This window comes from Haliotis rufescens, unplaced genomic scaffold (genome assembly GCF_023055435.1).
Source record: "Haliotis rufescens isolate VD_foot unplaced genomic scaffold, xgHalRufe1.0.p SCAF_7, whole genome shotgun sequence".
NCBI classification, from domain to species: domain Eukaryota; kingdom Metazoa; phylum Mollusca; class Gastropoda; order Lepetellida; family Haliotidae; genus Haliotis; species Haliotis rufescens.
The window spans coordinates 13,672,411-13,696,751 of NW_025964361.1; the positions used below are offsets into that span (position 1 = coordinate 13,672,411).

Here is a 24,341-nt window from a genome sequence, read left to right on the forward strand (position 1 = left end):
TAGACTTAATACTGCAGTTTATTTTTGTGAAACAGTGCACATGGCGTCATCACTTTTACACGTTCAATCAGTTCGACTAATGGGATGGAGACCCTTGACATAGCATATTAGATTGGTTTATCAATATACTTTGCTTTCCATGCATGCTGTAGATCGAAATGAATATTGACAAAATCGATGTTTTGCCAGTTTTCATTTGCTGACTAACTATAGAAAGTTGCCTATGATCACTACATTACCAGGACTACCGGCACAGGTATTGTCTAACAAAAGGTTGATACGTAACTTTACACTTTACATCCAGCAAGGATCTTTGGGAACTATTTGTTTTTTGTTGGCAATTCAACGGAGATAATTTATCAAGACCCTGTTACACGGCGTGCAAAGTATATTTGTGAGTCTTCTGAGAAATCGGAATGTTGACCCTTTCTGTCAAACAACAATGAACACACACAAAGATTGCCTTTGAGTATAATCCTACATATTTATGGCAAAACATTTTATTTTTCAACTTTGTACACTATAACCCAACACGACAAACTTCATTCCTCGACCTATGGGTCATTTGTCAGGAAACGTGGTGACCATTGATTTATTGACGTCTCTATTTTCCCAGTGGGGCAGGATACGCTCACGTTTTCGCCAACACCTGGTATGAATACTGTATGACAGTGATCTACATATACATGCTTATGGTAAATATAAAGTAGAAATAGTACAGTGGACCATGCTATCAAAAGATATTTCTTATGACTATTGAACGTGTTTGGTCGCTTTGATTTCACTCTATTGCTGGGTTGGCCAAGTCTTCGATAACATGATCAACCAGCTGTCTTTTCATAGTACTCAAGGGTAGATCATATCATTCCTTGATTAGCTGGGATGATTAGCTATTTACATAACTTCACAGAAATGTTCAACATCGTCATTGTTAAAAATATTCTGCAAGTTAATTATCTGTGCCAGCCGGATGTTGCTAATTGGCACCAGTGTATTTCCAATATTCCGCATTGTTCGCAATCTAATGCCAACCTTCACCAGCGTGTCTAAACATTCATGCCATGCTGGAGGGGCATTGTTATACATGTTTGCACTTATCTCAAAGGCTATTAACTATCATTATGAATGAAAGGTTCTTTTTCACAAGTTCTGATGAAATTCTAACATGGTATTTCGCAATATTGTTATTGAAATAAAAGTTTGTTTTACGTATTTAGATGTAAACAAAATGTCCAAATGCCTATAGTATTACCTTTATAACAATATGTTATAAAACACATAAGTCATTGCGCGAATGAACATGTGCATAACCAATACGCCATGCACAGAGTTTCTGAAGGTGTGTTTACACGAGTGGACAAGCATGAATTGATTTTCTAATAATACTGCATGTTACCAGTTTCGTTTGTTTTCACTTTATGTTGTGATAGAAACGTCTCGCGTAAATAGACTCATACGTTTCAATATTACTGTACAAGATACATAAGAAAGTACCCTTTAGAATGTAAAATATTAGGATACTCAAGGAACAATATTAATAAGTCATTTCGTACTTTTCAACCTCCGCCGCTGACACTTTTCTTTTTTCATTTGCATTTCTAATTTAACCCCATTTTTGTTAATATATTTTTGTACCAATACTGGCATCATATCTGTTACGCAGCGCTTTCCATATCGAGTTAAAAACGTTGATCTTCACACTAAATATATTCAATTCACAGACAAAACTGTTGATTAATCATCGATACATGCATCGCACATGAATACCAACAAAACACGTAGAATACGGTAAGTAAGAATAAAGTTAATAAAGCCAAAACATAGATAAATTTCTTTATGAGAACGTTAATGTCTTCATTTAGTATGAATTTATACCATAACGCACTACCTGAAACTTTTCGTTCAAGTGAATGACATTTCCCTAGGAGCCAAATTTCTAAGGTTTGTAAAACCAAGGGATGTCACTCCAAATGGAATGTTTAATTTGGTTGATATAGTTGATAAAGTTCGCTTTAAATAATTAAATTTGATGTTTCATGGATTGTTTTTTTATGGTTAATATATAAGTCAATATAATTATACGTTAATGTCGACCCATTCGGCTCCTATAATCCGGGTATGTGTGATGTGATTAGTGTCCTTCATTAGCAATCAGTTGATCGATGGACGTGTAACAATCGAAAAAGGTATACTCTCCGACTCCGCATAGACTAATCAATTGTACCAGTCAATCCATATATAAAATACTTGATTAACAGTGCTAGTACATGTACAAGGCATTGGAAATAGTTAGCGAAATGCGCTGAAATTTCTAATTAGCCTGTGAAAAGGAGAAAGTGACATTGTAATCCCTATTTATCACAATTGTCAGTATACTGAAAAGCATATATTTCGGAGACATCCCAAGTAACTGTGAATTACCACATTTAATTGATTACAATATTTACTACAATTTAAAATACGTCATTTCAGTGCCACATTTTTCAGAGGAAAGGGCATTCAAGAATTATATGCTTCGGTGTGTGCACGTCATACTTCGCATCTCTGTTCTCTGCTTCATACTGCTTCACACACGTGGTATATCTGAATTTGTAATGTGTAGATGGATGCAAACGTATACATGTAGCATGAAAACCACTTGCTATATGTCTGTCTACAACAACTCAAAACAGTCAATCAAGTTTGTGTTGTTTGTGCAATACCATATCCTTGGGAACCGCTTGTGCCCAGGTAAGTTAATATTTTTTTTATCAAAATCTCTATACCCTTTTATGCATGTTTATGTTGCTTAATCTTCAGTTATCACATTAACTGTCTGTGTCCACATTCATTGGCGGCTGTTGTGACATCAAATGTCTGTCAGCTACCCATCCAGCTGTATACGAAGCTTTTGTACGTGACGGTAGTTTGGCTTATCATAATTATTCTTCAATTCTTCACATCTTTTTCATGTCTACATTGCCATTGCATATACAAAGTTAATCACGTCAACAGATGACACAAGGATAACGGAGTTACGAGAACTCATACAGAGCATCATTTTGCATTGCACACGTTTCAGTGAGAGTAGTGAGAACGTGGTGAGTTTGGCGTATCGCCACTTTAAACAATATTTCAGTTTTATAACGGCGTGTCGCCTTGACGTGTGAGCAAACCCCGAAGTGTTGCATGTCCTGAACGTTTTCAACTTTTGCAAACCCATGAGCAGGGGTATGATGCATGCTGGCAAACCTAGAAAATGATCAGGCGAATCTGGGATTTCAATCTTATCGTTCGTAATGCTTGATCAAATCAGATATGAATTTCAATATCACCACAAAGAAAGAATTGATTTATTCACACAGTAACACACCAACCAATTCATAACAAAGAAATTCTAACTGATCCAAGAGCAGCAGCAGAGCCCACATATTTGATGATTGCACGATGATATTTTGAACTGAAATAAAAATATAATAAAAAGGAGCCCAGACACTCTCTTCATTTTCAGATACTGCAGTAATCTAGACTTGCCAAACATTATAGACTTGCAGGGGCTGTATTTGATATATTTGTATCAGGGTCTGAAAGGCAGACTACGGTAAACTGCATCTGTGGGTGAACAATATCATGTTGTCAAACGGTTTAAGTAGATATTAGGGCGTTACCTTTTAATCGAACAATTAGTGCAGCAAATATTATATACCGTTGATTAAAATGTCATCAATATTCACTGTTGTTCTACTTGTGTCATGCAATGAAAGAACTGTTTGGTAATGACTTATCAAATTTGCTGTACGTGTTAACAGATTTGTCGCAAATACAAAACTTTTAGTGTTGTGTATTCAAACTTACATTTAGTAGGAGAATACAAATAAAAGATACACATCTTGCTTATGTCTGGACGCATATAATACAAATGGAATCATATGATAAGGGGACATTTAAAATTTGGGTGCTGTTTTAATTGGTGTTCCAACACATACAAATGCTGGTTGGCAGAAAATCAATGTTGGTAGTTTTTTTCTGATTAGGCAGCAAATTTATTGAGGCGCTCGCACAATATCGAGCTTTGTTGTTTCTAGTGTTTCAGGTACTTATTAGAGTTACCTCCCTTTATCTTAGGTGTTTACAGTGTTTCGAGAAGTTTTGTGAGGCAACATTTTCAAGAAGGCAAACTTTATCTATATATAAGAGCTCGATGAGGGTTATTCGAGGCCTTCCACGACCTGCGTCAGATCAACTTTCCCAGTGCAGACGAGATCAGAAAACGCCTACTTCCTGCCAGCTTTCAACACTATTCCAGATTCAAGAAAGGAGCGGGTGTCTATTTCGATCAAGACATTCGATTGTGGCAAATTCTGGACAAATGCACTGACTTATTCTGTCGGCTCTGTTATTTATTGATATGGCCACTTATTTGACCTCATTGTATTACATTTTGTGATGGTAAACCAAAAACTTTGTGTTTCAATATAAAAAACTTCCTTATTTATTGATACTGAGTGGGTAGGTACTGATTTGGCAATTGACTTGTGTTAACGTTCGCGTTTCAAGTTGGAAATCACTTTGTAAGACAGAACATGATAACTGAAGACATATACATGTTTCGTTCTGCAAAATGTTAAAGAAAGTACCTCCTTTGCATAACAATAGGATGTCTCTACTAAAGCAGAGTCCATGTACGATTCCGACTACATTATACGTCCGTTTTTATGTTGGAACACAAACAATAGAAGAAGAGGATAATGAAGAACTACAAAGTGCTTTAAAGTAATAACATGTAGTGGAACAAGTAATATACAATGATAACATTTAATGATATTACAATAACGAGATTATCACATATTTTAGTTAGTTTTTTTGTATCAGCAAAATGAAAAAGATGTAACTATTATTTCACAGTACAATATAAAAAGCGGGCTACAGATCGCCAGTAACCAGAGGTGGACCACCACAGTAGATACCAAGGGGACCTCTATTTTCTGCAGGGTACCACAGCAGGATATACACCTTCCCTATACACTCTTCAAAAAAAGAAACGCAAAGGTAGTATGTAGGTCATTGAATCTGACTACACAGAATACCCGGTATATAAATTGGATATATGTTATTGGAAACTGTTGGTGGCCTGACATTCGTCAACCGGTGCGTCAAAACGCAGCCATTGTCGATTTGCAATGTCTTAAACGCATTGTTTTCACACTTGTTAAAAAATGTCATGGAGGAAAACAGTAAAGCAAAATGCACGTGCAAGTTATTGTATTCGTAACTCGTGGTAATGGTTATAAAAAGGCAAGCATAAGCCAATAATTTGTCATTAAATTGTGAGACTCAGCGCTGGTAATCGGAACATCGCCATAGGACGTATCTAAAGAGGGGAATCGCGTTCTTCTGTCGCATTTCAACGTCCACCACAGCCCCATTTGCCGTCTTTGTGACCGATACACACAGTTCAATTCCACTGGAGACCGTCCGAGAATCCGCCGACCAAGAGTTACCACCCCATCACAGGATCGCTACATTCGACTGTTCCATCTACGTCTTCGCAATGCCACAGCTACGGAGACTGCAGGCCGCATCCCATGTCTGAGGAGGATATCGGATCAGACTGTCAGGAACCATCTTCGCGAGGCTGGAATCCGAACCAGAAGACCAGTTATCGTCCCTGGTTTGCAACAGATCTATAGACAGCGACGCTTGCGTTGGTGCAATACCTTACAACCTTGGAATTTGAGAAACTGGAAACGAGTGTGGTTTAGCAATGAACCACGATTTCTTCTTCACCGTCGAGATGGAAGACAACGTGTTTATCGTCGTCGAAATGAGCGTTTTGCCGCACATTGTGTAAGTCAATTCAACAATTTCGGTGGCGGTAGTGTCATGGTTTTGGGGGCCATATCCTATATCACGAGATCTGACTTGGTTGTGGTTCAGGGAAATTTGACAGCAAATCGCTCCATGAATCAAATTGTTGAATCTCACCTTCTTCCAACCATTGACAACCAGAGGGAGCTGCTTCAACAGGACAACGCTCCACCGCAGACGGCTTGTGTCACGTTAGACTACCTGCCTAGTGCAAACATCTACGTCATGCCCTGGCCGTCGAGATCTCCAGATGCATACCCTATCGAACACCTCTGGGATGAACTCGAATGACGTGTACGTCAACGTCTGAACACACCGAAGACACAACTGGCCAACGCGTTACATGCAGAATGGCGCAGAATTCCGCCGGACAGAATTCGTACATATATCCAGTCAGTGCCGAGGAGATGCAGAGCCGTGATTGCTGCCCGGGGCGGTCACACGAGATACTGAGTTCAGCGCCTCCTTGTGGCCTTATGTTAAATGACAATCAACAGTTTTCAATGCCTTCTTACAGCGCCAACAGGTGACTACCGAGCTCCAAAATTTCATATTTGCATCTATGATATTAAATGAAATATATCGACTTTATTAGGTACAATAAATTTACTAAAAAATCTACGTTTGCGATTCGTTTCTGGAGAGTGTCCTTGTTTCCACGATAAGCCTAAAATTTAACTTAATAAATATATTTCGATTAATACAATAGGAGATATAAAACTTAGAGACGAAATGTACTACACATGGCATTTGTAGCGTAGTTTGTCATTATTGATGTACAATGTTATTCTTTGGTCCCGCAAACATCCAAAGAGAAATGTATTCTGGACATCAGTGTGTGTCAGTTCTTGTTGGGTTTGATGCGCTTAAGTTCTCCACCACCCTGAATTCTTTTGAAGATGAACAAGCAGAGTAGGAGGAGGAACTCTCCGAGTTCTGTGAGAGTCAGGATGCTGGCTCCGAGACAGATGCCCATCTGACCTCCCAGGTTCCCTGTCAACAAAAACAACTCCTCCTTTACATATGAATACATTGTGGAATTACTTAAATGTATAATATAAAGTATATTCGAAATTAGTCAATCACACCCAAGCTCTACATGTATGACACTCTTGACTGCATAAGAACGGGCGCCGAATGGTCCATCGCGTCCAAATGCATCATTGAAATATCCTCCCCGTAGCCATTCCAGGAACAAGCAATTACTGATTCTTGCTCTGCATATTCAAGCTCGATTGTTTCACAGTTGTTGTAAATGTTATCTTTGGGCTCTGGTCGCTTGTTAAGCTGACAAGCCGCACTGTAACTTATATACTGCTCAAAGCAATGTGAACAGCAAATTCAACGCTAACATGTACCAGTTTATTATCTTACAGGTATCCTTGATGCGTACACTGAACATAGAAGCCATGTACGTTCTTCAAAATGTAAATACATGTCACAGATAAATGAATGTTAAATAATCTTTACTTTTCTGATATCAACAACTCCGAGTAACCACTTTCTATGTTGTAATATTCTTAGGGTTCACCTACCTATGATGGTCTCTGTGGTGTACTGGGGGATTTGTTCAGTTACCTGGAGCATGAGGTTTTCATAGTAGATTCTGATTTCCAAATAGTTATCCCTGAAGTTTGAAAATATATAAGAATGACATGTCATCATCTAGGTAGTTCTAATATATTGATTGAATGAACACAAAGAAATGTAACATGATGATATCTCAAGAAAAAAGCGTGTTGTAAAGGGGTCAATTACAGCTAGAAATACAATGCTCGCATGAAAAGGAAAACGCAATGCACGCATACTAACATATCAACACAATATAACATATTATTCCGCTCCCTGTTCACGGTTAAACATCATACATGTTCTTAATATGTTTACAGATCCTTCACGAAAACTATTTTAAGTCTGTAAAAGACACACTCCTATCTAGTTTCCTATATTTAATCAGATAATACAGATTTGGCTGTACGCACCTAACAACGGCTTCGTTGCCAGCGAAACCGAGGTCAATTATGTACTTTATTGAGACGTTGGATGGATATTTAGAAGATGACACCTTTGTCTCGTATGTATCAAAGGTACATGGGATTCGACAACCACATTCTGTATGTACATCTGGGTCTTGAGAGATGGAACCTGCAAAGGAGAGAAAAGAACCACACGTTCAAATCCGAACATTAGTTTTTGACAGTAATGTAAATATCAATACCAGGAATGTTAACGGAAATGAAACTCCAATGAAATGTTTAATGGCATAGTGCAACGTTACTCAAACTGAGAGCCAGCGGAATTGAAGTTGTATTATAATTTGAGCTGTTAGATGTCGATTTTAGTCGTTTTCTTACCATATGTTGGAGCGTAGCAAGAGTAATCCTCAAAGATAGAACATATCCTTCCAAAGGTACCTGAAACGACAGTTAAAATAAATTGTCTGTTTCAGACTTATATTCTATAAATGCACTTCAAGGGTATGTAAATAAAGTCTTGAATCGGACTTTTATTGCATCGGGGAGCATGGGTGTCTTTGAAGTTAATGTTACAGCATTTATATCATTTGAGCCAGATTCATTTCAATGTCATGTAAAAGTGCATGAAAGTATCAATATGTGGTACTCCAAGTCAACTCATCCTTATTTTATCAATCTAATGATGAGAGACAAGTAACGACAAGTACAATCTCTTAATGTCTAATTGGTATGACACGGCTGAGGATCAAACCTCCGACCTTCCGCTCTCCGGGCAGATGCCCTATAGACGGGACCAAGGATGTCGACTAACGTCATGCCTGTTCATTGAGACAACGGTGGTTAATATCTGGTACTAATTTTCAAATGTAACTAACCTCTTTAAATAATACACAGCTTTCAGATCCTGGAATCATGAATTATATGACTATATTACACACAATTTTAACATTCAAATCCTGGCCTGTACTTGACGTCATGTGTCACAGTCAGCCTGATTAAAGTTGAAACATGCCATTTCTAATTGACGTACCTTTGTAAGTAAATTATACAAATCATGAACACCGTCAACATGATTATTATAAACTGAGGGGCAAAAGAAACTATGTAATTGAAAATTGAAAAAATGTGTTCTTCAATCTGATTATGTTTATTTAATCATCACTCATTCCCGCAACAGTTTGTGAAAAGTAATCTGTGGTGGGTAATTTTGTGTACAACTAAATTGGTTCAATGAAGAATGACGTAAGAAATGTATTTGCAACAACATGACCGCTACTATGTTTGACATGTTGTAAATTTGTGTTGAAAAAATTATTGATTGTCTACCCATCATCAGTTGTGTATGTTGCGAACTTTTTTTCATTTTTAAAAGATTAAAATCAAATAATATTTAAAACAAATGAGACTATGTTAAAGTATTCTTTGAGAGCTGATTAAGCTCCAGTAGAGTTCAATTTCTCTGCATATAATATCACTTACTTAAGATATTTTCAATTGAAAATCAAACATGATAAAATCAACTGAGAGGTGTGGGTTGCTTTGCTCCTCAGTTTAACATTGCAAATAAATGAAGGTCGAGTAATATCAGACAGACTAAAATGTTCGACATCGCCGTCCAGTGCTCACCATCATCCGAAGGCTTGACACACCCGCACTTGTTAAAGGTAATCCTAGTGAAGCATTCCTGGAGACAGGTTTCATACGTGTACATGTCGTGATATTCCAGTGTGTTGTTGAACGTAGGAGACAAAGTGTCCACACATGTTGTGTTATCGAAGGCTTTGTAGGGTGTAGGTAGGTATTTGAACTGTTCAAAAGAAAAGAAAACTAATCTATCTATCTATCTATCTATTTATCTATCTATCTATCTATCTATCTATCTATCTATCTATCCATCCATCCATCCATCCATCCATCCATCCATCCATCCATCCATCCATCTATTATAATGACAATTCAAGGTTCCCTGCGTACTAAATGAAAATGTAGTACTTGTGTGCACTCCCTCTCTCTCTTACTCTCTCTCTTTCTCTATCTCTCATTCTCTTTCTCTCTCGCTCTCACTTACACACACTCATATAAATAAACTGACGTCCAAAAGAAACTTTACCATCTGAAAATATAAATTTCAGACAAAGTATAATTTTTTTTCGATGAAGTCTATCTAAAACACATAACCTAAATACAACACTAGTGTATGCAGAAAATGTTAATCGTCTGTTACATGTTTGCGAGATAACACGCGAAAAAGTGAAAAACACGTGCACAACGGACAACTGCAAATGCTCGTGCGGGTAAGGGTATAAAACGATTGCAATGGCAAGTCTGACATCCACAGTGATAAAAAAAAAACACAAAAGAAATGCCACGACTCACAGTCGAACAACGTGAACGGGCCTTGGGTATGGTACCTTGCACCTCCAAAATCGCTTCCTGACAGTGACGTCATCGGCGACAAATGCCTTAGGTCACAGGGTTAGTCGACAGGCAGTGGCCAGGAGACTCAGGGCTCATGGAATCAGGGCTTTTAGACCATACAGAGGACAGCTATTGACAGCGCAACATCGTCGTCTGCGATTGAGATGGGCCCGGACTGTACTACGTTGGCAACGACGTGACTGGCAGAGGGTTGTCTTCACTGACGAAAGTCGATTCTGTATGTTTAGGGCGGATGGAAGACAACGTGTTTACCGCCGAAGGGGTGAACGAACGGCGGCGTGTTGCGTGCAGGAGGTCGTACCATATGGTGGAGGGAGTGTCATGGTGTGTGTGTGTGTGTGTGGGGGGGGGGGGGGGGGGGGGGGATCTGTGGGCAGGAGAGGACACCGCTGGTCATCGTTGATGGAAACGTGACAGCTCAGCGTTACATGGATAACATTCTTCGTCCAGTTGTCGTACCATTTCTCCAACAGCAGCTACGTGGTGTCATTTATCAGCATGACAACGTTAGAGCCCATACAGCCCAGAATTGTCACTTACTTCCTCGCAGCAAACAACGTCAACGGCCTGCCGTGGCCTGCACGCTCACCCGACATGTCCCCCATAGAACACCTCTTGGACTTGATGGATCGTCGTGTTCGACAACGACCACACTCTCCAGCCAACCGGCAAGAACTGATCTTGGCCCTCCAAGAAGAATTGCGTCAAATCCCACGTGACCTCATCAGACGACTGACTTTTTCTGTGCGTCGAAGAGGTTTTGCGTGTATTGAGGCATTTGGTGGTCACACACGCTACTAATGACTTGTTATTGAACGTGAGCGATTGTTTATGTACTCTGCCTATTGTCCATGATTCTGAAAGCTCGAGTTTTGTACCACACACAACTTTGTGGGGCTCTGACGTCATTCTCGGTCGCGGTATGATTGTCATTTTCAGTGTTGATTATGTTGATATATTGATCTTCTCAATACACTTTACTTCATGCATGTATGTTATGTTGTTTTTGAGCAAGAGTGATTTCAAACTCTGGTAAAGTTTCGTTTGGACGTCAGTTGATATGAACTGAAAATAACTGTGCTTACATGTGTAAATGTTATGCAACAGTTATCGCAATATGAGCAGTGTATTGCCTACCGTAGATCTTTTCACAGCTGCGTACGTGGATGTGCCCGGAGCTGCTAAAAACGATGATGTCGCAACGTCTGGGTGGATACGGGGGTCGTGGAGGATCACCTACGCAAACATAAGTATTTGTGAGTTATCTTTGTCAATTTCTTGACCACAATAGAATACAATATAGATTGTAAGTGAAAGTATATGAAACGACGACATTGTTTACAGGCTCAAAGTATTTATTGTAAGGAAATATATTTGATTGACAACCCCACGACAATAAACCGTAACTGCTTCATATGTGCTTATACATACCCTCAATCCAGCTGCCAACTGTGAACCAAGCACATATTTATCATGATGGATATTTGCAAATATGATGAGATTATTGTCCAAGCCTGTGACTCTCACTTTAGTAACATCAGAAGCATTCCAGTTGAATGTTGCGCAGTGTCCCATTTTGGTCACAACCGGCTTTATAGCTGACACACACCAGGCACTTTTCATAACACATAAATTGAGGATTTCGCCTGGTTTCATGAATATCTTCTTCCACCAATCCAGACTCTGCCGTTTTGAGAAAGTAGAACCGTATCCTGGATCACTCCAATTGATTGCGCCATAAAACTCCCCGAGCAAACTAACCCCATTGAAATATTTCTCCAAGTAAGGATCAGTTTCTTTGGCAGCAGTCAGGTTGTAAGGACTCAGGTTGCAGAAGGTGATAGCTGGAAAGGGAAGCTCTTGTCGGACTTCCACCTTCGTGTTGGTGATCACTGGGTATCTGTAGTAGTTCATCAGCTCTTGTGTTATGTTATAGGACATGTAGGCAGACATCAGCAACACTGCAAAGGTCCACCATATACTGCCAAAGGAAATATGTGAGTAATTTAGGGTGAGTTAATTAGAAGTGAGTTGCATTGTGGACCGTGGTTTGTACTATTCCAGCAATATGTATGTTCAGTAGGGCATCCATTATTTACTTATTGCATATTTCTAATTTTGGGTATGGAAACTTTGCCTTCGTCGTGACGGGTCACTGTTTCAACCACTGGTTTCCCTAAATGTCTAAAACTCCACTTTACATTATTGCATGATAGTTTATTTCGGGATGCCAGCATAAAGACTCAGATGTATATATGGTATGAGGGTCAACTAATTTCAAAATCGAAAAACGTAGAAACAATCGTTATATTAAGTTTTTTATGCCACCGAAAGCAACAATCGGCAAAAATCATTTTGATAATGAAACTAATGTCACTATTTGGCATCAACTGAAATGCTAAAATAAAAGACCATTTTTTTAAAATTTACTGTCAAATTCAAGTTACCTTGCAATATTTATAGGACCAGATCTCGTGATAAAATTCTCACAAATCCACAATCACAAAAGAATCTTACAAGTACCTTGGATATTTAGATATAAAACTTCAGTTATACTGATGATGACAAAACATAAAACTTTTTTTAACATTTATCAATTTAGAGGCTCCATTAATATTGATTGAACAGAAACCTTGGGACATATTTTCTAATCCATACAATTCAATGGAATAAAATATATCAATAGTTCAGTGAAAAGGGTAAAGCATACATCCAACTACTTACACTAAAGTAAAACTGAGGGTACAAAAATAATAGAACTGTCTACATTCAGTCGCATTGTTACAAACATCTAGAAGAACCGATACACACATGAAACATAACTTTAACCAGTCGTTCAACAAAGCTCTGGGTCATTCCTAACGTAACTCGTCCTTACTTGGCCCTTCATTGCCCTTCTATTTTAAGAATAACCAACATAACCCTACTGGAAAATCACACACTCCCCATGTGCCCCTTGAGTATTTAACCCCGAACTATTAAAGTATGGAATGTTAAATCGACATTAACATAATGTACACGTGATAGCTACGTTTGCAAATATATGAAAACATCGTCAAATAAAAATAGATAAACAAGACTGGCTTCATGTATCCCGCTCTGTGTATCGACCACACGTCCCACATCACATTCTGTTGACTGGAAACCATGATTGATAAGTAAGCACTTGTTCGATCGTGAATCAGGTGACTCACCAGCGTAGACTCGAGTGTCGGCTTGACTGAAGCTTATTTACTCCATGGAATGCTGTACTCTGCGCGAAGTCAGCCCACAAGCTTCCAATGTTTTCATGCTCATTTTCGGATGTCCAAGCGAGTTTCTTTTCATCACTGGATACTACCCTTGCTGTCATTTTACTCCAAATCTATTTGGACATATTAATTTCACAAATAACTGTTCCACATGCAGTGGTCGTCTACAGTCGGCCAGTGTGAAACGCCACTGCCATATCTATCAGTTCCTGTACAGTTAACTGCCTACAGTATTATTTCGGCGTGAAGCAATGTTGACTATCACTGTCACACCACAAGGGCCCTGAACAGTTAACTGTCTAGAATAGTATGTAGGTGTGAACCAATGTAGAATATCACTGTCACACCTCTCAGTCCCTCTATAGTTGACTGTCTACAACAGTATCTCGGTGGAAACCAATGTAGATATCACTGTCACACCTCTTGGTCCCTCTATAGTTGACTGTCTACAGCGGTATGTCGGTGTGAACCAATGTAGATATCACTGTCACACCTCTCGCTCCCTCTATAGTTGACTGTCTACAGCAGTATGTCGGTGGGAACCAATGTAGAATGTCACTGTCACACCTCTTGGTCCCTGTATAGTTGACTGTTTACAGCAGTATGTCGGTGTGAACCAATGTAGATGTCACTGTCACACCTCTTGGTCCCTGTATAGTTGACTGTTTACAGCAGTATGTCGGTGGGAACCAATGTAGATGTCACTGTCACACCTCTTGGTCCCTGTATAGTTGACTGTTTACAGCAGTATGTCGGTGGGAACCAATGTAGATGTCACTGTCACACCTCTTGGTCCCTGTATAGTTGACTGTTTACAGCAGTATGTCGGTGTGAACCAATGTAGATGTCACTGTCACACCTCTTGGTCCCCGTGTAGTTGACTGTCTACAGCAGTACGTAGGTCGGTGTGAACCAATGTAGATATCACTGTCACACCTCTCGGTCCCTCTATGGTTGACTGTCTACAGCAGTATGTCGGTGTGAACCAATGTAGATATCACTGTCACACCTCTTGGTCCCCGTGTAGTTGACTGTCTACAGCAGTACGTAGGTCGGTGTGAACGAATGTAGATATCACTGTCACACCTCTCGGTCCCTCTATGGTTGACTGTCTACAGCAGTATGTCGGTGTGAACCAATGTAGATATCACTGTCACACCTCTTGGTCCCCGTGTAGTTGACTGTCTACAGCAGTATGTCGGTGTGAACGAATGTAGATATCACTGTCACACCTCTCGGTCCCTCTATGGTTGACCGTCTACAGCAGTATGTCGGTGTGAACCAATGTAGATATCACTGTCACACCTCTCGGTCCCTCTATGGTTGACTGTCTACAGCAGTATGTCGGTGTGAACCAATGTAGATATCACTGTCACACCTCTTGGTCCCTCTATAGTTGACTGTCTACAACAGTTTGTCGGTTTGAACCAATGTAGATATCACTGTCACACCTCTCGCTCCCAGTATAGTTGACTGTCTACAGCAGTATGTCGGTGTGAACCAATGTAGATATCACTGTCACACCTCTCGGTCCCTCTATGGTTGACTGTCTACAGCAGTATGTCGGTGTGAACCACTGTAGATATCACTGTCACACCTCTTGGTCCCTCTATAGTTGACTGTCTACAACAGTTTGTCGGTTTGAACCAATGTAGATATCACTGTCACACCTCTTGGTCCCTGTATAGTTGATTGTCTACAGCAGTATGTCGGTGTGAACCAATGTAGATATCACTGTCACACCTCTTGGTCCCTGTATAGTTGACTGTCTAGAACAGTATGTCGGTGTAAACCAATGTAGAAAATCACCGTCACACCTCTCGGTCCCTGTATAGTTGACTTTTAGAACAGTATGTCCGTGTGAAGCAATGTAGAACATCAATGCCACTCCTATTGGTCATTCTATAGTTGACAAGAACAACTTATCAGTATAAACCCATGTCAAGTTATTTATTTCGAGTCTTTGTCTCTGTATAATCGACATAATACCGCTGTTCCTCATTCAATCGATTCCACTAATGAGATAGAGACCAGAGAGTTAGAATGCCAGCTTCTCATACACGCCATTGAAGCAAATATTGACAAAATCGATAGTTTGCTAATGGTTTTTACCTGTGGAAGGTGATTAACCTCCCAGGAATATTGGTACAGACATTGTCAACCTGACGGTTATTTGTTAACTTGATCTGATGTGATTGTTTAGCGAAACGTCGTCGAACGTTGGAAGGCATTTAATTACTTTGTCCAATGAAACATATTGCTAAGGTAAGCAGCGCGCTCAAAATATCATAATGTCTCTGTATCACTCTGCACCCCCTCTCTCTGTCTCTCTCTCTCTCTCTCTTTCACTCTCTCTCTAAGTAAATACGTAAATAAAAATCCAAATGATGGCAACATCTGTACCAAGTTCTACACCAAGAGGGATGAATTCGATTTTCCAACAGTGAATTGTCCCTACACGTCGATCAATATATCACCATAAGGCGGCAACAATTTATAGTTGCTAAGGTTCTTTAGTTAATGTACATTTTATTCAAATTTCACAGAAAGGCTTCATTTAGCTTACAACTAATCTTTTCAATCGCGATTTCAGAAATACTGGGTAATTAAAGCGACAAAACAAATTTCATCATCCTAAGAACTTCACAAGAGTCCATCGTACGTTTCCGATTACAGCATAAGCATGTCTTCAGAAAATCTAATAATGATGAAACCAGGTACCACCCATGTCAAACGCATGAGAAGACGCAGCAATTGTTCACCTGAAAAAAAACCCACAGAAACATGGTAGAAGTCAAGATATATGTTTTGTCACTGATGCCTCAAATTTGGAAATGTCTTCCATGTCTACCATTGGAGTGTTGTGGTTGAGGGCAATAGAAGTAGAAAAACAGTGTTCCATTTGCGCCAACACGCGACTGTGAGCCTTTCTTTGCCTATATTGGTGATAGAATTGGCCCGATTTTATTAAGTTGAATTTTGCCCACAGTTCTGTGCCAATCACTAGGTACGGACCTCTGAAATCTGGGAGTCTCAAGAAAAAGGTCGTGGGTGAAACACCTTTTCTTTCAAATTTCTTAGCTATTCATGTCTTTATGGCTTGCAGTCGAATACCCCTGGATCCCTGATGATGACACTCGATTATGAGTGAAGAGTAGGGATACCTGTGTTTTCTCAACTATACGGTTCATCCAAAGCTAATAAGCGCAGACATACACGGCTGTAGCTTCTTCTTCGTCTTTTGAAGAATTACCTTCTAAAGAATTATCTCCTGAAACTTCTGATTCTTGGCCCTGGTTTATATCTAATTCTTCCCGATGACGTAGGCAGAACATGTATGTGTACAAAATATTAAATGCCTTCACTGCTGTTCACGTCCAGTTGAATCTGCATGGAGGCAATAATCAATAAACCTGCTGGGATTACAACACTTTGTCAACGTTGTACACTGAAATCAAGTAGAGGCATTGTCAGAGATATAGTTTTCTGTTTTCTAACATGACTAAATGAGAAATGGTAACTGAACCAAAACACCAATGCTTCACAAGAAGAAACGGAAATTGAACAATAAACACAACAATACCTACATATACATGTACACATGTACCTGTTCAGTTTCTCACAACCAACAATCCCAAACCTTTAAAGCAATTTACTTCAACATCAGAGCGGAGGTATATCTACCAAACCAATATTATGTTTTAAAATATCAACAAATATTGGGCATGGCGACAAGATCTGCCGTTGCACGGCGGTGGTCAGCTTTCTTTGCGCCAAATGCACAAATGAGTGCCTCACAAAAGGTAAGTTCCATCTCCCTCAAATAAAACTTGTCTAGCTACAGTCTCCAAATTATGATTCCAGAGTTACTACTCTAAAACGCTATCTCCTGGATACAATATGTAGAATTCCTTGATAAGAAATGAAAAGTTTCTCGACAAGATCCAGGATCATTGTCATCAGCATCTCAAACGCTACCAATATGAAAACAATCAACATCCAAGAAACAAATTCCAAAAGAAATAGGAAAAGATCAGACCAAAGCCCATTGACCAAATAAGAAGAAAAGCAAATAAGGAGAAGCTGCCTGCTTCTTTTTCAACACCTGTGGATATTCATAAATCATTTTAACATGCCTGGACGTCTCTCCCGGCCAAGATCTCCAGTTGTGCCACAGTGAGTTGCTCACATCATATCAATAACTGGAATTATCTTTCTGAACCAATGTACATAGTGTCACCACTGTTACACATTCAATCAATTCCACTGAGGTGGAGATCCGTGAGTTAGCATGCCAAAATTATTTGTCGGTATAGTTTGCTGTTCACATATGCCATACATTGAAGCGAATATTGACAAAATCAATGTTTTGGCCGTGTTCATTATCTGACTAGCAAAAGAAAGCTGTCTATCAGGACAAACGCGTGACTATTGGCACCGGCATTGTCTAACTGTTGGTTATTTTGAAACTTGATCAGATTTGATTACTTTCACCAAACAAAACCCCCACCAAGGATCGTTAGAAAGTATTTGATTTTTACTGACAATTCAATCTAACATAATGCTAAGGGTTAAATGTCACCCTTCCTAGTCTCCCAATATATAATATTTATACATGGTTTTCAGAAGGTTACATTAAAGGTAAAATATACCATAGGTAAATTGTTTAGCAGTTTCCATTCCTTTCCAGAAGAGTACAACTTTTCTATTGGTAAAGACATTTGGAGATGGTACCTTATACAACTGCATACGAATGAAAGCAACATCACACTATTGGTCCATCTGTACTGGAGGTTTGTTGTGGAGAAGATTGATCAATATGTGTCATTAACTTAATCCGATACCAGTTATCTGTGCTGTGCCTTTGAGTCAACATTTCGTGCATTTTAATTTTAAATGCCAGTCGGATGTCTCTTTTGACGACGTTTATCGTCCAAACCGAACTTCAACTTCCACCGCATGAGCGAGGAGACCAAGCTACATCTCGGTTACCATGGCGCCACAATAAAATGCCACTTATTATTACTGTATACAAACTGAAACATTTGAAAGAACAATTTTGGGTGTCACCCTTAAGGTCGGATCTTTTGATATCAAACCTTTGAGTTTTAAACTTTTATCAACTTAAGTTGATATAATTGAAATCAAAAGACACTGGGTGAAATTCTCTACATCTTCATGATTCAGCATTGTTAACTACCTAGACGCCAGCCTTGTATTCACAAACATCTATGTACCTACATACATGGCGTGGTGCTGGGGGAATCATAGTACGAAATATTTGGAGGGTAGTCAGACTATTGACCATCAAACTGGATTAGATGCGTTTATACGTGATCAGAAACCTACAAACATGGTACTTTGCAATCTGCTTTTCATGACTACCTGGTATCATCACTAATTGATTGTGATTCATGATAATAAACGCATGATTATGATGTAGTCGGAATCTCACAACGGACTCTTTAGGTTGTTGCAATTGTTTTGTTGCGTGTATCTATTCATAGAGATGTGGGCCAAGTATTCAAATAAATGTTTGAGTCAATCAGTATTAATGTTCTCATCAATTGAACGGTTAATAAGCTTTCTGTTTGTAACCATGGCGCACGTTGTTTCTATCATAATAGAGATGTCTTGTTCCAGAGTACCCTGTTATCACATTTAATGTAACTATGTACAGTCAAAATGATGGACGCCCTTGTTCCAAGATGTCCTAAAGATTTTCCAATCTTGAATTTCACCTTCATGTCGAGCAATATACCACCACCTTCAGGTTAATATCATTCTATTCAAATGTAACGGAAAGACACATTTTGCTTATAACTTTACAATCGTTTTTTCACCCTCAAAGAACTGTTAAACAATTCAATAAATTTATGATAGACATTCAAAGTAATTTACGAAATGCGTCACGTCACATGTCAACATAATGCGAAAATAGTTTTATTAATCGGGGAATTGGGTGATAGCATAGCATGGTCTGTCATTAGATTGCCTTGTCCAGACTCGATTGTTTACTGGCTGCAATCATGTGCCTTGAGTATTGCTGAATGGGGCGTCAGGCAAACTCGTGTTGAACGTTGTTTGAGTGGCAGTACTAGTTCTTCCGGCAGATCAGAATATGTTCCCCCTTTTTCTTTTACGCGCCTAAAAGCCATATTGACAGATAAAACATTCTTTAAAATTTAACATTATGTAAACATTACAATATTCATATAAATGCGACAGTGTACATTTTATAACCTAAACATGTAATATGCTAATATTCATACTGGTATCTTGGCCTATGTTCACACAAAACAATGCATTTCAAGGTAAACAAATGGTTCAATTCAAACAGGGGACCATTGCGATGCTTGTTAATCAGATAAAACAAACGATATTGTTACGTGTCGCTTTCCGAAATTGAAACCATATGCTATCCCAGAAATCTGTACGTAAAAAAAACTTCGTGTTAAAACAACCAACAAACAAACAACAAATGTTTTACAATTAATACTTGTACTACAAAAAAATCACCAGGTTTACAAAGCAATAACGACAATTACAATGGCAGTAAACAATAGATTGGTTGTACAATATTCAATGGCAATACATAATATGTTGGCAGTGGTCAGTATCAAATACAAAAATACAGTGGTAATAGCAAAAGTCAGTGATAATTATAGAAAAACACACGAGGTACGAGTGATTACGGAAAATATGTCACGAGTGAAATCAATATTTAAAGTTAAAACATATTTTCCGTAATCACGCGTACCGAGTGGGTTATTCTATTTCTTATCTATAATCATATTAAAGACGTTTCAAGGGAAGAAAAACTGTCCCCGATCGAGAATCAGCTGTTTTGTATCCATCCGCGTGTTAAAAAACATTGTCGACTCAATCCATTCGTATTACTCACTTAACGTGTTGTTACGCGTGAACAATATAGTTCTTTTAAAATACTAAGAAGATCACATTATTGCAGTTATATGTCTGTTTGATTTACACAGCGTACACTACCTAGCATTGATAAAGAAGACAAGTTTCCAAAAAGGTTCATCAGGTTTTTTAATCAAGGCTTAAAATTGTTTTAAGATCTCGTCACTGACAGACAGCCGTCGTGCATCGACAGAGACATGTATTTCACACTGAGAAGAGGAAACACGGAAAACCTGTCAAGTTTTTACATGTGTCATTTGAAAAAATGCCTAAACCCAAAACAACAACATAGACGGAGACTTAGTGCCAAGCTATCCACATTCATGGAGTTAAGTAAGTTCAATATAGGACACAGGATCAGCTCCCTGAGGTTAGTTTTCTTTTCCCTGTATTTTTTAATTTCTTTTAATTTCTAAACCTCTCCGAGTTCAGCAAAGTTCATCGATTTCGCGAGCAGATGTTGGTACTCACGTCGCTAAGGTAACGCACTATGCTACCCCAGGAGACAGTTCGAATTCTGAACCGTCTGATTTACATGCCAAAATGATAAATGTGCAAAGAATAATGTTTAGTCATTTAACTCTCATGGTGCCTGCCATGGACGTCAGTCAGCTGGCATACCGCTCAGTGCCACACTGTGCTGACGTCGAATTTTAAGTTACTAAAACGTATACATTGTATAAAAAGGTGTCACAACGTTCTTATTTATTCACACAACGTTACAAAATTCCACGAAATAATGGAGCTTTATATTGTCTTTCGGAAAGTCTAAACGTTGTTGCAAAATGAGTTTTTATTCCGATGCCAACGTTGAAAGTGTGTGTCGTCTTTTTTTTCGTGTTTTCCTTACCAGTCCTGTATAAATTTGTGAACTATGTTTATGTCAACATATCAAGTTTAGTCTTTTTCATTGTGTTTTCATTTTTATTTGCAGTTATCGATGTCATCATCGTTCACAAAGGGAAACCTGTCTGTACAGTACTACTAAGTCCAGTTTTCATCAAACAGCCATCTAACACAGATGCAAACCCGGAATTGGTGGTGTTGATCTTGGCGCACTGAGACAGTTTCTGGTAACATCGCGATCTGAATCTTGGAGCTTCAATCTGTCCATATTCAGGTTGAATTATACGAATACCTCTTCATGTCAGTCAGATCTCCGTCCGCTTTAACGAGGTCATTTACTATGTCAGGTGTCAAATGGTCAGCCATGTTTGTTTACAAACAACGCAGACGTAGTTTTTTTCCTGTAAGATGTGAATCATGTGAAATAAATATATAAAAAATAATGTGAAATCATGTTGTTGATATGAAACTATGTTACTTGTCTTTAAATATCGAATCAATGAGATTGTAGCACGTAAAACATGTGAATGAATCGGGTGGATGTGTAAATGAATGGGATGAGAAAGAAATAGTCCCGTTATACAATAAAAAAACAACTTTGCTCAACTGACCAATCAGCTTCGAGAATCACTAATTGCACCGTCACTGCGCAAATATCAACAATATATTTTCACCCATATGAATAATAATAATATATATCTTCACCCAGCGGCGACAGTGTCAGGTTCTGAGACGGGTCTTGGCAGGGATTCAGGGGTGATGAGTGGTCCACACACGAAAGCTTGTCTTGATGTGATGAAAAGTGTGAGAGTGACACGAAAACACGCTCTTACCCCCTTAAATACTTGGGGGTACAAGGTACCAGCTACCGAAAATTGCTACACAGGGCCATCACTAGTCTAGCGGTACCAGAACAAACCACAAGTTTCTATAACACACCATTACCGTCCGCGGTATATCGGGCCGGAAGTTTACATGTACATAGCACACTTGCATCTAAATATGGTAACTTTCTCACAACTGCTTAAATTAAATAGTACTACATACGTAAAGACTAATCAATGTCCAAACACAATGCAATGAGCGTTTACCGAATCTGAACAAAAATAATGTAACACATTTACAATCATTGTTAAACAATAAAATACACTGCCTAATAACAATATGTTTACAATTAGATGACATTGTAAGCGATAACTTCCCAGATCACCTTTGTAATATTGCAACGGCAAATCAAGAGAAAAATCCACTTAACGTTATCAACCACATGAAGCGTGTGGGTTTCGTGTTTTGCAACAATGTTGTTCTGAGTATGGACAAATTCATTGGTTTTTTAAAGACAGCAATCAGAAGTACGTCACTGACTTTATTTGTTACCTTATGGTGAATAATATGAAATACGTCAAAATTATGAAGCAGTAGGAGTATTACTAAATGACATATATAAGACATGTTATAGTGTATAACTAGTTAAAAATAGTACATATTACAACGACAACAACATCAATAATAATAATAATAATAATGTTGATTGGACGAAACAAGAAATTCAGAGTATTGACACCCTCACACGAAGAATGATGTCAGACAATAGATCCCACCACCCACGCTCTTCCCTCAATGGCTTATATTTACCAATTATGATGGGAGGGCGTGACTTGATTAATGTGGAGGCTCTTTATGATAGAATTGTTTTGTGCACTTTTGCACACATTTTTACATATCTTGTGAAGCATGTCAAGACAAGATGAAAACAAGGCATTCCACAGTTTTCTAATACGAGCCAAGGATGTGGGACGTAATCTCAATGTCGGTGTTGATTTTGTTGATGGTTCTGTACTGCTGGACGGTACAGAAATGAGTGTCAACCAAGCGAAGCGCCATATCAAATCGGCCCAGATTCAGTTTTTCAAGGAGAGGCTTTCTGCACGACCGCTACATCGAGTTTATGTGCAGTGTGTTGGGAGGATCAGCAATCCTGCAGAGTCCTTCACTTGGATGAAGTCGTCTGGCCTGAAAAGTGAAACAGAAGGCTTTCTTGTTGCTGCTCAGGACCAGTCACTTCCCACTCGAAACCGTCAATGTGTGATTTTGCATCAAAATGTGAATATGAATGTAGATTATGTACTGAATTTAATGAGACTGTCCAACACATTGCCACTGGATGACCTGCTTCGGGACAAACACAGCATCTTAAGAGACATGATGGAGTGGCTCGATCATTTTATTACCGTCTTCGCAATGCTTGTGGTTTTGACACGGAGGTTCATCCATCGAACGATCATGTAGAGGATGTCATGGAAAGTGATGAATACAAAATTCTTTGGAATAGGCCCGTACCCAGCCTCAGACCTATCCAGGCCAACAAACCTGATTCTTCTCCTTTTTGATTAATCCAATGAATCTTTCATATCATTCATATCATTGAATTTGCTTTCCCTTTTGACACCAGTGTGATTGAAAAGATTCAGGAAAAAACATGGCAAATATGCGGCCCTCGCTTTCGAAATGTCACGCTTGCACGCCCAAGTACCAAGTTGTCCGACTCCCCATTGTTCTCCTTGCCTTAGGTTTGATACCAGCCAATCTGTTGAGTGACATTGGGAGAGTACCCGGGTTTGCTACCAGGAATACAGTCCTTCTGACAATCTGGGTAATGCAGAAGGCTGCATTGTTGAGGCGTCTTCACATTCGTCGAGAGGTTCTCGGTGGGTTCGCCTTCCTTTTTGAAGTCCCAATCGCTGTCTTGGCTGCGTGTAGAGGGGACAAGGAACCTGAGCTGATTATGGACCTAACAAGCCTAACTGTGCCAGGATCGCCCAAACCCTCTTTCCTTTATGTATTCTCTTTGGAATAAGTTATTTTGTACTACAATGAAATAATTTTTTAACAAATAAAATCATTGCATTTACATGATTGTTGTTTTTCCCCCTTTTATTCCCGATATGATCTGCTTTGTAACATTTAAAGATATTTGTATGGAATGAAACCTCATTTTCAATTCCTGTCATATTTGAAGGGAAATTTCGCAATTCCGAAGCACATGATCAATAGATTT

At 38.9% G+C, this 24,341-nt stretch overlaps 1 protein-coding gene and 1 long non-coding RNA gene across 3 annotated transcripts; one reads left to right on the forward strand and one right to left on the reverse strand.

Moving 5' to 3' along the window:
- Window positions 1-6,242: 6,242 nt before the first annotated feature.
- Window positions 6,243-14,441, reverse strand: LOC124141861 (acid-sensing ion channel 4-A-like). The gene is made up of 8 exons (XM_046510020.2): window positions 13,457-14,441; window positions 11,694-12,243; window positions 11,400-11,498; window positions 9,450-9,630; window positions 8,202-8,261; window positions 7,830-7,992; window positions 7,383-7,474; window positions 6,243-6,840 (listed from the first exon to the last, which is right to left on the reverse strand). Exons 1-8 carry the CDS (start codon window positions 13,612-13,614, stop codon window positions 6,689-6,691), a joined length of 1,455 nt encoding a protein of 484 aa, XP_046365976.2. The 5' UTR covers window positions 13,615-14,441; the 3' UTR covers window positions 6,243-6,688.
- Window positions 11,407-21,675, forward strand: LOC125376264. 2 transcript variants are annotated; one of them, XR_007219121.1, is made up of 3 exons: window positions 11,407-11,518; window positions 12,199-12,273; window positions 20,594-21,675. It is a non-coding gene; the product is annotated as an uncharacterized LOC125376264 (long non-coding RNA). The 2 variants fall into 2 exon arrangements; XR_007219120.1 differs by having other exon boundaries at window positions 12,199-12,259.
- Window positions 21,676-24,341: the final 2,666 nt, after the last annotated feature.